The following is a 14,618-nucleotide window of genomic DNA, read 5'->3' as shown; positions in this document are numbered from 1 at the left end:
GTGGTAATGTTTTTATTCCCGGTTTGTCCCTCAGCCGCCACCTTGATCCGGCCGTCGCTGACGCGCAGCAGCAGCTTGTGTCGTTCCCGCCGGAGCCTGCTGAGCTCTCCGCAGTCCTCGCTGATGTCTCCGGACCCCGACCTGCTGTCCATGGCCAGCTCGTCCCTCTCCTATCGCCCCGAGGCAGACGACGAACATATCATGTTCAGTTCGGATAGGAGGGGGTATGTAGCGTTGGCCGGAACGCCGCGGAATGGTTTTACAGTTTGGACTCACAGGTGTTTCATCCAGACATTCACACTGATGCATTGATCTTGGGGGTTAAATGGGAACATTGACAGAATCAGGAGATAAATCAGTTGGATTTTTCATATGCTGCTACATAAATTAGGGATACGCATCATGTAGGATGTCATAAAAGACGCCATAAGATAGATGTGGAAAATAGCATATTGCAATGTGTCCAAAAAAATAAATAAATAGCAGGTGATAGAAAAATACAACATAGAGAAATATAACAGTATTTCATAGAATTTGTTAAAAAAAAAAAAAATAATGTCAGTATATTCATACTATGTAAAAAAAAAAAAAAAAAATCTCTGTACTATGTCGTAAAATATGTCAAAAATATCTTTGGACATATTTGTCATAGTTTTTTTATTGTATAGCATTTTGTAAATTTAGAGAAATATTGTTTTAAACTTTAAAATGAAAGAAAACGATGGCACAGATGACAGAAGTAGTTTGTCTCCGTGGAGCTGTTTGTCAGCGTGTGACCGGGTGCTTCTGCTCTCCTTCTTCAGGGAACCGGCTCAGGAGGGCAGCGCCGACACGGACTCTCTCAACTCGTCCATGGGCCGCAAGCAGCTGCACAACCCCTGCACGCCAGGCTCGGAGACCCCGTACCGCAAGATCTCCCGGGAGGAGCTGCTGCTGTTCAGCCAGAGTCCGGAGCTTCCTTCGTCCACCCACACCAGCAGCAGCAGCAGCAGCAGTCTCAGGGACTCCACGCCTCCCCCTCTCCCCCCCACTCCAGCCACCACCCCCTCCGGCCCGCCCTCCACCTCCCCTTCCCCGGCTTTGGAGCACCACCCTTTTGCACAAAGAGGCTCGCCCGACCTTACCCGCATCATACCCGAATCCCAAAGTGTACCTTTCTCGCAGGGGACAGTCACGTCTCCGACAGGCAAGGGTTTGTACAACGGCATCCTGGAGAAGTCCTACAGTTATGGCCAGCTGCCAGCGAGCATGCTGCCCAACGTGGGGCGTTACCCGTCTCTGACCTCCCTGGACTCGGAGGGCCGGAGCATGGGACGGGAATATAAGCTCCAGAGCGCATCCTCCCAGGACTCCAGCGACAATGGAGAGAAAATCAAGCGCTCCTCCTCTAAAATTAAAAGCCTATTTAAGAAGAAAAAATAAACTCTCAGTGAGATTGTGCGTGTGTGTGAGACAGACAAACATAAAATAGAAAGAGTCGTTTTAGCCCTTATACTAAAAAAAAAAAAAATGGACATCACTGTAAGCTAAAACTTTCAATTTACTCTTTTAATTTCTTTTTATTTTGTCATCAAAGATGGAATGTAGCTCAGTCTGCGCCTTTAACGGCTCTCCAGACTCGTAGCCTTATTTTTCAATAATGCCTTTTTATTTAGTTCACTCAAAGCCTCACAGGGAAACCTACAAATGTAAAAGAAACGTCGATGAAAGGTCACTGTCTTCTCTTAATTTTATTTTGAGTTTTAACCAAAAAATCCACTATATTAGAGGGTCTAAAGGTGCAGTCCTTCCATTTAGTTTTTAAGCACACAATGTCTAGTGTTTCACTGTATATGTCTAGTACAGAGTGATGTCGGCTGTTCATACTGAACGTATTTAAATTCACTTTCAGTCGTGACACACGCGAATATTGCCCATAAAAAAGGTAGTAATATATAAATATATATTTTTGTCAATTTCTTTCCGAATCCTCCCCAATCAAATAATGGATTGAAAGCTCTCGAGTCCTAAACTCATGTACTTGATGGATTTCCTTTTGGGGAAAAAAAAAAATCATGCTAAAAGTTTGTTGCACTACTGCTTTCCTGGTATTTTGGGAACGCTTTATGTTCTTATAGATGTTTTTAAATAGATTCATAAGTGGTAGGGGTTCCTATGAACTGATCTTTGCTGAGGAAAGTTGATTGAATATGCAGATTTCTCCCACACCATGCCCCTCTGACGAACTGCATCCCGTAGCCATACATAAATATACCATTTCTATTTTTTGTTAAACCCTGCTTCATTTTCTAAAACTTGGTGTCACCACCAGACTTTGGTCAAAGTGACTTAGCAAATAATTGTTTTTGTGGGTGGTGTTCCATATTTGTTTTATTTAAGGATCCACAAGTGCAGGAATATTTTTTTTTTTTTAAATGCAGTTTCTGTGATCAACAGCTATCGCCACTGTCCCAAGCTTTTTTAGGACAGCCCTAGAGATTATCTATAAAAAAATAAAATAAAAAGGAACTATTTGATCTCAATCTGATTGGTAAACCGAGACCTGTCCCCCTACAACTCTAAGCTTGAAGCTCACCCATGCAATACGGTCCTCGTTCTCACCTCTGGGGCCGTCCCAAACGAACTGATGTCAAGAGCTCCTGCTTCACACTGTGAATTCTGGCTTCTTCCCTTCACTCTGGACCCGGCTGTCATTGCTGCAACTTACCATAACGGGTCTTGTATAGGTGGCGATGGTGTCGGGGGGTGATGCCGTGTACGAGGTGTGCCTGGGTGTCAGGACGACACGATGACGTGAGGATCTAGTGTCCTGTGTTTTTAAACAAAAGATATGAAAGGTTGTGAAAAATTCAGCACACAATGAAGAAAAAGAGACAGAACTGAAAGAAAATGAATGTTTACGAGACATTAGGGTTTTTTGAGAACATTTTGTGTGTGAATATTTGTATACAGTAGAAGACTTAATAAAAAAAAAATGGAGGCATCTGAGATGTTTCAGAGTAATGTTTGCTGGAGCACTTCATGCTTATTCTGGTGCAATAATTGAATGCTTTAAATTAAGGCGGCACTTTATGTCCGAAACGGCAAGAATAATCGTGATGCGTTTTTTTTATACTGTTTCATACGCATGTTGAACATGTTATAGTGTGACTTGTTTTCTACTTTGTGGACAACATGCTAAAAACAAAATGTCATGCTATAATTTGTGGATGATGTATGATTTTGTTTTGTTTTTGGATGACAGAATGAAGAACCGGGCGAATGATTCAGAGCTGATGGATGTAACTGGTCACCTAGTGGGAGGTTTGGCTGAAATGGAAAATTTATTGTCAAATACAATTTCAATTTTTAAATTTTACAATGTATATTTTTCTACTTTTTGAATGACAAGCTTATGTGACTTTTTTTTTTTAAACATTTTGGACCACTTAATATAGTATAATTTATGACTTTTAAACATGTCATGGAAGAGCATTGTTGCCTCCCAGTCAGAAGGTTGCAGGTTGACTGTAGCATGTCGTCTAAAATATGATCAAAAAGTCATACTATAGCATGTCATCTAAAATATGATCAAAAAGTCATACTATAGCATGTCGTCTAAAATATGATAAAAAAGTCATACTATAGCATGTCATCTAAAATATGACAAAAAAAGTCATACTAGAGCATGTCGTGTAAAATATTATAAAAAAGTCATACTATAGCACGTCGTCTAAAATATGACAAAAAAGTCATACTATAGTATGTCGTCTAAAATATGACTAAAAAGTCATACTAGAGCATGTCGTCTAAAATATGATAAAAAAGTCATACTATAGCATGTCGTCTAAAATATGACAAAAAAAGTCATACTAGAGCATGTCGTCTAAAATATGATAAAAAAGTCATACTATAGCATGTCGTCTAAAATATGACCAAAAAGTCACACTATAGCATGTCGTCTAAAATATGATAAAAAAGTCATACTATAGCATGTCGTCTAAAATATGACAAAAAAGTCATACTATAGCATGTCGTCTAAAATATGATAAAAAAGTCATACTATAGCATGTCGTCTAAAATATGATAAAAAAGTCATACTATAGCATGTCGTCTAAAATATGATAAAAAAAGTCATACTATAGCATGTCGTCTAAAATATGACAAAAAAAGTCATACTATAGCATGTCATCTAAAATATGACCAAAAAGTCATACTAGAGCATGTCGTCTAAAATATGATAAAAAAGTCATACTATAGCATGTCGTCTAAAATATGATAAAAAAGTCATACTAGAGCATGTCGTCTAAAATATGACAAAAAAAGTCATACTATAGCATGTCGTCTAAAATATGATCAAAAAGTCATACTATAGCATGTCGTCTAAAATATGATAAAAAAGTCATACTAGAGCATGTCGTCTAAAATATGACAAAAAAAGTCACACTATAGCATGTCGTCTAAAATATGACCAAAAAGTCATACTATAGCATGTCGTCTAAAATATGATAAAAAAGTCATACTATAGCATGTCGTCTAAAATATGATAAAAAAAGTCATACTATAGCATGTCGTCTAAAATATGATAAAAAAGTCACACTATAGCATGTCGTCTAAAATATGACAAAAAAGTCATACTATAGCATGTCGTCTAAAATATGATAAAAAAAGTCATACTATAGCATGTCGTCTAAAATATGATAAAAAAAGTCATACTATAGCATGTCGTCTAAAATATGATAAAAAAAGTCATACTATAGCATGTCGTCTAAAATATGATAAAAAAAGTCATACTAGAGCATGTCGTCTAAAATATGACAAAAAAGTCATACTATAGCATGTCGTCTAAAATAGGATAAAAAAGTCATACTAGAGCATGTCGTCTAAAATATGACAAAAAAGTCATACTAGAGCATGTCGTCTAAAATATGACAAAAAAGTCATACTATAGCATGTCGTCTAAAATATGACAAAAAAGTCATACTAGAGCATGTCGTCTAAAATATGATAAAAAAAGTCATACTATAGCATGTCGTCTAAAATATGACAAAAAAGTCATACTATAGCATGTCGTCTAAAATATGACAAAAAAGTCATACTAGAGCATGTCGTCTAAAATATGATAAAAAAAGTCATACTATAGCATGTCGTCTAAAATATGATAAAAAAGTCATACTAGAGCATGTCGTCTAAAATATGATAAAAAAGTCATACTATAGCATGTCGTCTAAAATATGATAAAAAAAGTCATACTAGAGCATGTCGTCTAAAATATGATAAAAAAGTCATACTAGAGCATGTCGTCTAAAATATGATAAAAAAAGTCATACTATAGCATGTCGTCTAAAATATGATAAAAAAGTCATACTATAGCATGTCGTCTAAAATATGATAAAAAAAGTCATACTATAGCATGTCGTCTAAAATATGATAAAAAAAGTCATACTATAGCATGTCGTCTAAAATATGATAAAAAAAGTCATACTATAGCATGTCGTCTAAAATATGATAAAAAAAGTCATACTATAGCATGTCGTCTAAAATATGATAAAAAAAGTCATACTATAGCATGTCGTCTAAAATATGATAAAAAAAGTCATACTATAGCATGTCGTCGAAAATATGACAAAAAAGTCATACTATAGGATGTCGTCTAAAATATGATAAAAAAAGTCATACTATAGCATGTCGTCTAAAATATGATAAAAAAAGTCACACTATAGCATGTCGTCGAAAATATGACAAAAAAGTCATACTATAGCATGTCGTCTAAAATACGATTAAAAAGTCATACTATAGCATGTCGTCTAAAATACGATTAAAAAGTCATACTATAGTATGTCGTCTAAAATATGATAAAAAAGTCATACTATAGCATGTCGTCTAAAATACGATTAAAAAGTCATACTATAGCATGTCGTCTAAAATACGATTAAAAAGTCATACTATAGCATGTCGTCTAAAATACGATTAAAAAGTCATACTATAGTATGTCGTCTAAAATATGACAAAAAAAGTCATACTATAGCATGTCGTCTAAAATATGATCAAAAAGTCATACTATAGCATGTCGTCTAAAATATGATAAAAAAGTCATACTATAGCATGTCGTCTAAAATATGACAAAAAAAGTCACACTATAGCATGTCGTCTAAAATATGACCAAAAAGTCATACTATAGCATGTCGTCTAAAATATGATAAAAAAGTCATACTATAGCATGTCGTCTAAAATATGATAAAAAAGTCACACTATAGCATGTCGTCTAAAATATGACAAAAAAGTCATACTAGAGCATGTCGTCTAAAATATGACAAAAAAAGTCATACTATAGCATGTCGTCTAAAATAGGATAAAAAAGTCATACTAGAGCATGTCGTCTAAAATATGATAAAAAAAGTCATACTAGAGCATGTCGTCTAAAATATGACAAAAAAGTCATACTATAGCATGTCGTCTAAAATAGGATAAAAAAGTCATACTAGAGCATGTCGTCTAAAATATGACAAAAAAGTCATACTATAGCATGTCGTCTAAAATAGGATAAAAAAGTCATACTAGAGCATGTCGTCTAAAATATGACAAAAAAGTCATACTATAACATGTCGTCTAAAATATGACAAAAAAGTCATACTATAGCATGTCGTCTAAAATATGACAAAAAAGTCATACTAGAGCATGTCGTCTAAAATATGATAAAAAAAGTCATACTATAGCATGTCGTCTAAAATATGACAAAAAAGTCATACTATAGCATGTCGTCTAAAATATGACAAAAAAGTCATACTAGAGCATGTCGTCTAAAATATGATAAAAAAAGTCATACTATAGCATGTCGTCTAAAATATGATAAAAAAGTCATACTAGAGCATGTCGTCTAAAATATGATAAAAAAGTCATACTATAGCATGTCGTCTAAAATATGATAAAAAAAGTCATACTAGAGCATGTCGTCTAAAATATGATAAAAAAGTCATACTAGAGCATGTCGTCTAAAATATGATAAAAAAAGTCATACTATAGCATGTCGTCTAAAATATGATAAAAAAGTCATACTATAGCATGTCGTCTAAAATATGATAAAAAAAGTCATCCTATAGCATGTCGTCTAAAATATGATAAAAAAAGTCATACTATAGCATGTCGTCTAAAATATGATAAAAAAAGTCATACTATAGCATGTCGTCTAAAATATGATAAAAAAAAGTCATACTATAGCATGTCGTCTAAAATATGATAAAAAAAGTCATACTATAGCATGTCGTCGAAAATATGACAAAAAAGTCATACTATAGGATGTCGTCTAAAATATGATAAAAAAAGTCATACTATAGCATGTCGTCTAAAATATGATAAAAAAAGTCACACTATAGCATGTCGTCGAAAATATGACAAAAAAGTCATACTATAGCATGTCGTCTAAAATACGATTAAAAAGTCATACTATAGCATGTCGTCTAAAATACGATTAAAAAGTCATACTATAGTATGTCGTCTAAAATATGATAAAAAAGTCATACTATAGCATGTCGTCTAAAATACGATTAAAAAGTCATACTATAGCATGTCGTCTAAAATACGATTAAAAAGTCATACTATAGCATGTCGTCTAAAATACGATTAAAAAGTCATACTATAGTATGTCGTCTAAAATATGACAAAAAAAGTCATACTATAGCATGTCGTCTAAAATATGATAAAAAAGTCATACTATAGCATGTCGTCTAAAATATGATAAAAAAGTCATACTATAGCATGTCGTCTAAAATACGATTAAAAAGTCATACTATAGCATGTCGTCTAAAATACGATTAAAAAGTCACACTATAGCATGTCGTCTAAAATACGATTAAAAAGTCATACTATAGCATGTCGTCTAAAATATGACCAAAAAGTCATACTACAGCATGTCGTCTAAAATATGATCAAAAAGTCACACTATAGCATGTCGTCTAAAATATGACCAAAAAGTCATACTATAGTATGTCGTCTAAAATATGACCAAAAAGTCATACTACAGCATGTCGTCTAAAATACGATAAAAAAGTCACACTATAGCATGTCGTCTAAAATATGATCAAAAAGTCACACTATAGCATGTCGTCTAAAATATGACCAAAAAGTCATACTACAGCATGTCGTCTAAAATATGACCAAAAAGTCATACTACAGCATGTCGTCTAAAATATGATCAAAAAGTCACACTATAGGATGTCGTCTAAAATATGACCAAAAAGTCATACTATAGCATGTCGTCTAAAATATGACCAAAAAGTCATACTACAGCATGTCGTCTAAAATACGATAAAAAAGTCAGACTATAGCATGTCGTCCAAAATATGACAAAAAAGTCATACTATAGTATGTCGTCTAAAATATGACAAAAAAAGTCATACTATAGCATGACGTCTAAAATATGACAAAAAAGTCATACTATAACATGTCGTCCAAAATATGATAAAAAAGTCATACTATAGCATGTCGTCTAAAATATGACAAAAAAGTCATACTATAGTATGTCGTCTAAAATATGACAAAAAAAGTCATACTATAGCATGTCGTCTAAAATATGATAAAAAAGTCATACTATAGCATGTCATCTAAAATATGACAAAAAAAGTCATACTAGAGCATGTCGTGTAAAATATTATAAAAAAGTCATACTATAGCATGTCGTCCAAAATACGATAAAAAAGTCATACTATAGCATGTCGTCTAAAATACGATAAAAAAGTCACACTATAGTATGTCGTCTAAAATATGATAAAAAAGTCATACTATAGCATGTCGTCTAAAATATGATAAAAAAGTCATACTATAGTATGTCGTCTAAAATATGATCAAAAAGTCACACTATAGCATGTCGTCTAAAATATGATAAAAAAGTCATACTATAGCATGTCATCTAAAATATGACAAAAAAAGTCATACTAGAGCATGTCGTGTAAAATATTATAAAAAAGTCATACTATAGCATGTCGTCTAAAATATGATAAAAAAGTCATACTATAGTATGTCGTCTAAAATACGATAAAAAAGTCATACTATAGTATGTCGTCTAAAATATGATCAAAAAGTCATACTATAGCATGTCGTCTAAAATACGATAAAAAAGTCATACTATAGTATGTCGTCTAAAATATGATCAAAAAGTCACACTATAGCATGTCGTCTACAATATGATCAAAAAGTCATACTATAGTATGTCGTCTAAAATACGATAAAAAAGTCACACTATAGCATGTCGTCTAAAATATGATAAAAAAGTCATACTATAGTATGTCGTCTAAAATATGATAAAAAAGTCATACTATAGCATGTCGTCTAAAATATGATCAAAAAGTCATACTATAGTATGTCGTCTAAAATATGATCAAAAAGTCAGACTATAGCATGTCGTCTAAAATATGATAAAAAAGTCATACTATAGCATGTCGTCTAAAATATGATCAAAAAGTCATACTATAGTATGTCGTCTAAAATATGATCAAAAAGTCACACTATAGCATGTCGTCTAAAATATGACAAAAAAGTCATACTATAGTATGTCGTCTAAAATATGACAAAAAAGTCATACTATAGTATGTCGTCTAAAATATGACAAAAAAAGTCATACTAGAGCATGTCGTCTAAAATATGACAAAAAAGTCATACTATAGTATGTCGTCTAAAATATGACAAAAAAAGTCATACTATAGCATGTCGTCTAAAATATGACAAAAAAGTCATACTATAGTATGTCGTCTAAAATATGACAAAAAAAGTCATACTATAGCATGTCGTCGAAAATATGACAAAAAAGTCATACTATAGGATGTCGTCTAAAATATGATAAAAAAAAGTCATACTATAGCATGTCGTCTAAAATATGATAAAAAAAGTCACACTATAGCATGTCGTCTAAAATACGATTAAAAAGTCATACTATAGCATGTCGTCTAAAATACGATTAAAAAGTCATACTATAGCATGTCGTCTAAAATACGATTAAAAAGTCATACTATAGTATGTCGTCTAAAATATGACAAAAAAAGTCATACTATAGCATGTCGTCTAAAATATGATAAAAAAGTCATACTATAGCATGTCGTCTAAAATATGATAAAAAAGTCATACTATAGCATGTCGTCTAAAATACGATTAAAAAGTCATACTATAGCATGTCGTCTAAAATACGATTAAAAAGTCACACTATAGCATGTCGTCTAAAATACGATTAAAAAGTCATACTATAGCATGTCGTCTAAAATATGACCAAAAAGTCATACTACAGCATGTCGTCTAAAATATGATCAAAAAGTCACACTATAGCATGTCGTCTAAAATATGACCAAAAAGTCATACTATAGTATGTCGTCTAAAATATGACCAAAAAGTCATACTACAGCATGTCGTCTAAAATACGATAAAAAAGTCACACTATAGCATGTCGTCTAAAATATGATCAAAAAGTCACACTATAGCATGTCGTCTAAAATATGACCAAAAAGTCATACTACAGCATGTCGTCTAAAATATGACCAAAAAGTCATACTATATCATGTCGTCTAAAATATGACCAAAAAGTCATACTACAGCATGTCGTCTAAAATACGATAAAAAAGTCACACTATAGCATGTCGTCTAAAATATGATCAAAAAGTCACACTATAGCATGTCGTCTAAAATATGACCAAAAAGTCATACTACAGCATGTCGTCTAAAATACGATAAAAAAGTCAGACTATAGCATGTCGTCCAAAATATGACAAAAAAGTCATACTATAGTATGTCGTCTAAAATATGACAAAAAAAGTCATACTATAGCATGACGTCTAAAATATGACAAAAAAGTCATACTATAACATGTCGTCCAAAATATGATAAAAAAGTCATACTATAGCATGTCGTCTAAAATATGACAAAAAAGTCATACTATAGTATGTCGTCTAAAATATGACAAAAAAAGTCATACTATAGCATGTCGTCTAAAATATGATAAAAAAGTCATACTATAGCATGTCATCTAAAATATGACAAAAAAAGTCATACTAGAGCATGTCGTGTAAAATATTATAAAAAAGTCATACTATAGCATGTCGTCCAAAATACGATAAAAAAGTCATACTATAGCATGTCGTCTAAAATATGATCAAAAAGTCACACTATAGGATGTCGTCTAAAATATGACCAAAAAGTCATACTATAGCATGTCGTCTAAAATATGACCAAAAAGTCATACTACAGCATGTCGTCTAAAATACGATAAAAAAGTCAGACTATAGCATGTCGTCCAAAATATGACAAAAAAGTCATACTATAGTATGTCGTCTAAAATATGACAAAAAAAGTCATACTATAGCATGACGTCTAAAATATGACAAAAAAGTCATACTATAACATGTCGTCCAAAATATGATAAAAAAGTCATACTATAGCATGTCGTCTAAAATATGACAAAAAAGTCATACTATAGTATGTCGTCTAAAATATGACAAAAAAAGTCATACTATAGCATGTCGTCTAAAATATGATAAAAAAGTCATACTATAGCATGTCATCTAAAATATGACAAAAAAAGTCATACTAGAGCATGTCGTGTAAAATATTATAAAAAAGTCATACTATAGCATGTCGTCCAAAATACGATAAAAAAGTCATACTATAGCATGTCGTCTAAAATACGATAAAAAAGTCACACTATAGTATGTCGTCTAAAATATGATAAAAAAGTCATACTATAGCATGTCGTCTAAAATATGATAAAAAAGTCATACTATAGTATGTCGTCTAAAATATGATCAAAAAGTCACACTATAGCATGTCGTCTAAAATATGATAAAAAAGTCATACTATAGCATGTCATCTAAAATATGACAAAAAAAGTCATACTAGAGCATGTCGTGTAAAATATTATAAAAAAGTCATACTATAGCATGTCGTCTAAAATATGATAAAAAAGTCATACTATAGTATGTCGTCTAAAATACGATAAAAAAGTCATACTATAGTATGTCGTCTAAAATATGATCAAAAAGTCATACTATAGCATGTCGTCTAAAATACGATAAAAAAGTCATACTATAGTATGTCGTCTAAAATATGATCAAAAAGTCACACTATAGCATGTCGTCTACAATATGATCAAAAAGTCATACTATAGTATGTCGTCTAAAATACGATAAAAAAGTCACACTATAGCATGTCGTCTAAAATATGATAAAAAAGTCATACTATAGTATGTCGTCTAAAATATGATAAAAAAGTCATACTATAGCATGTCGTCTAAAATATGATCAAAAAGTCATACTATAGTATGTCGTCTAAAATATGATCAAAAAGTCAGACTATAGCATGTCGTCTAAAATATGATAAAAAAGTCATACTATAGCATGTCGTCTAAAATATGATCAAAAAGTCATACTATAGTATGTCGTCTAAAATATGATCAAAAAGTCACACTATAGCATGTCGTCTAAAATATGACAAAAAAGTCATACTATAGTATGTCGTCTAAAATATGACAAAAAAGTCATACTATAGTATGTCGTCTAAAATATGACAAAAAAAGTCATACTAGAGCATGTCGTCTAAAATATGACAAAAAAGTCATACTATAGTATGTCGTCTAAAATATGACAAAAAAAGTCATACTATAGCATGTCGTCTAAAATATGACAAAAAAGTCATACTATAGTATGTCGTCTAAAATATGACAAAAAAAGTCATACTAGAGCATGTCGTGTAAAATATTATAAAAAAGTCATACTATAGTATGTCGTCTAAAATACGATAAAAAAGTCATACTATAGTATGTCGTCTAAAATACGATAAAAAAGTCATACTATAGTATGTCGTCTAAAATATGATCAAAAAGTCACACTATAGCATGTCGTCTACAATATGATCAAAAAGTCATACTATAGTATGTCGTCTAAAATACGATAAAAAAGTCATACTATAGTATGTCGTCTAAAATATGATCAAAAAGTCACACTATAGCATGTCGTCTACAATATGATCAAAAAGTCATACTATAGTATGTCGTCTAAAATACGATAAAAAAGTCATACTATAGTATGTCGTCTAAAATATGATCAAAAAGTCACACTATAGCATGTCGTCTACAATATGATCAAAAAGTCATACTATAGTATGTCGTCTAAAATACGATAAAAAAGTCACACTATAGCATGTCGTCTAAAATATGATAAAAAAGTCATACTATAGTATGTCGTCTAAAATACGATAAAAAAGTCATACTATAGTATGTCGTCTAAAATATGATCAAAAAGTCATACTATAGCATGTCGTCTAAAATACGATAAAAAAGTCATACTATAGTATGTCGTCTAAAATATGATCAAAAAGTCATACTATAGCATGTCGTCTAAAATACGATAAAAAAGTCATACTATAGCATGTCGTCTAAAATACGATAAAAAAGTCATACTATAGTATGTCGTCTAAAATATGACAAAAAAAGTCATACTATAGTATGTCGTCTAAAATACGATAAAAAAGTCATACTATAACATGTCGTCCAAAATATGATAAAAAAGTCATACTATAGCATGTCGTCTAAAATACGATAAAAAAGTCATACTATAGCATGTCGTCCGAAATATGATAAAAAAGTCATACTATAACATGTCGTCCAAAATATGATAAAAAAGTCATACTATAGCATGTCGTCTAAAATACGATAAAAAAGTCATACTATAGTATGTCGTCTAAAATATGACAAAAAAAGTCATACTATAGTATGTCGTCTAAAATATGATAAAAAAGTCATACTATAGCATGTCGTCTAAAATACGATAAAAAAGTCATACTATAGTATGTCGTCTAAAATATGACAAAAAAAGTCATACTATAGTATGTCGTCTAAAATATGATAAAAAAGTCATACTATAACATGTCGTCCAAAATATGATAAAAAAGTCATACTATAGCATGTCGTCTAAAATATGATAAAAAAGTCATACTATAGTATGTCGTCTAAAATATGACAAAAAAAGTCATACTATAGCATGTCGTCTAAAATATGATAAAAAAGTCATACTATAGCATGTCGTCTAAAATATGATAAAAAAGTCATACTATAGCATGTCGTCTAAAATATGACAAAAAAGTCATACTATAGTATGTCGTCTAAAATATGACAAAAAAAGTCATACTATAGCATGTCGTCTAAAATATGATAAAAAAGTCATACTATAGCATGTCGTCTAAAATATGATAAAAAAGTCATACTATAACATGTCGTCCAAAATATGATAAAAAAGTCATACTATAGCATGTCGTCTAAAATATGATAAAAAAGTCATACTATAACATGTCGTCTAAAATATGATAAAAAAGTCATACTATAGCATGTCGTCTAAAATATGACAAAAAAAGTCATACTATAGCATGTCGTCTAAAATATGATAAAAAAGTCATACTATAGCATGTCGTCTAAAATATGACAAAAAAGTCATACTATAGTATGTCGTCTAAAATATGACAAAAAAAGTCATACTATAGCATGTCGTCTAAAATATGATAAAAAAGTCATACTATAGCATGTCGTCTAAAATATGATAAAAAAGTCATACTATAACATGTCGTCCAAAATATGATAAAAAAGTCATACTATAGCATGTCGTCTAAAATAT

At 31.5% G+C, this 14,618-nt stretch overlaps 1 protein-coding gene across 7 annotated transcripts in view; it reads left to right on the top strand.

The window, feature by feature from the left end:
* Positions 1–2,985, top strand: part of stim2b (stromal interaction molecule 2b) — a 36,889-nt gene extending 33,904 nt beyond the window's left edge. For 6 of the 7 annotated variants that reach the window (XM_069169737.1, XM_069169743.1, XM_069169742.1 and 3 more), the window contains exons 11-12: positions 35–278; positions 804–2,985. In XM_069169737.1, coding sequence (XP_069025838.1) covers positions 35–278; positions 804–1,422 — 863 coding nt within the window. In that variant the 3' untranslated portion in view covers positions 1,423–2,985. The remainder of the gene's footprint in view (positions 1–34; positions 279–803) is intronic. The other variant, XM_069169738.1, reaches the window with a different exon arrangement.
* Positions 2,986–14,618: the final 11,633 nt, after the last annotated feature.

This window comes from Embiotoca jacksoni, unplaced genomic scaffold, assembly GCF_022577435.1.
Source record: "Embiotoca jacksoni isolate LCO1_2020_lvr unplaced genomic scaffold, fEmbJac1.0.p SCAF_47, whole genome shotgun sequence".
Lineage (NCBI taxonomy): Eukaryota > Metazoa > Chordata > Actinopteri > Embiotocidae > Embiotoca > Embiotoca jacksoni.
The sequence above is the reverse complement of the archived record's forward strand: the minus strand, read 5'-3'. Positions and strand labels throughout refer to the sequence as shown.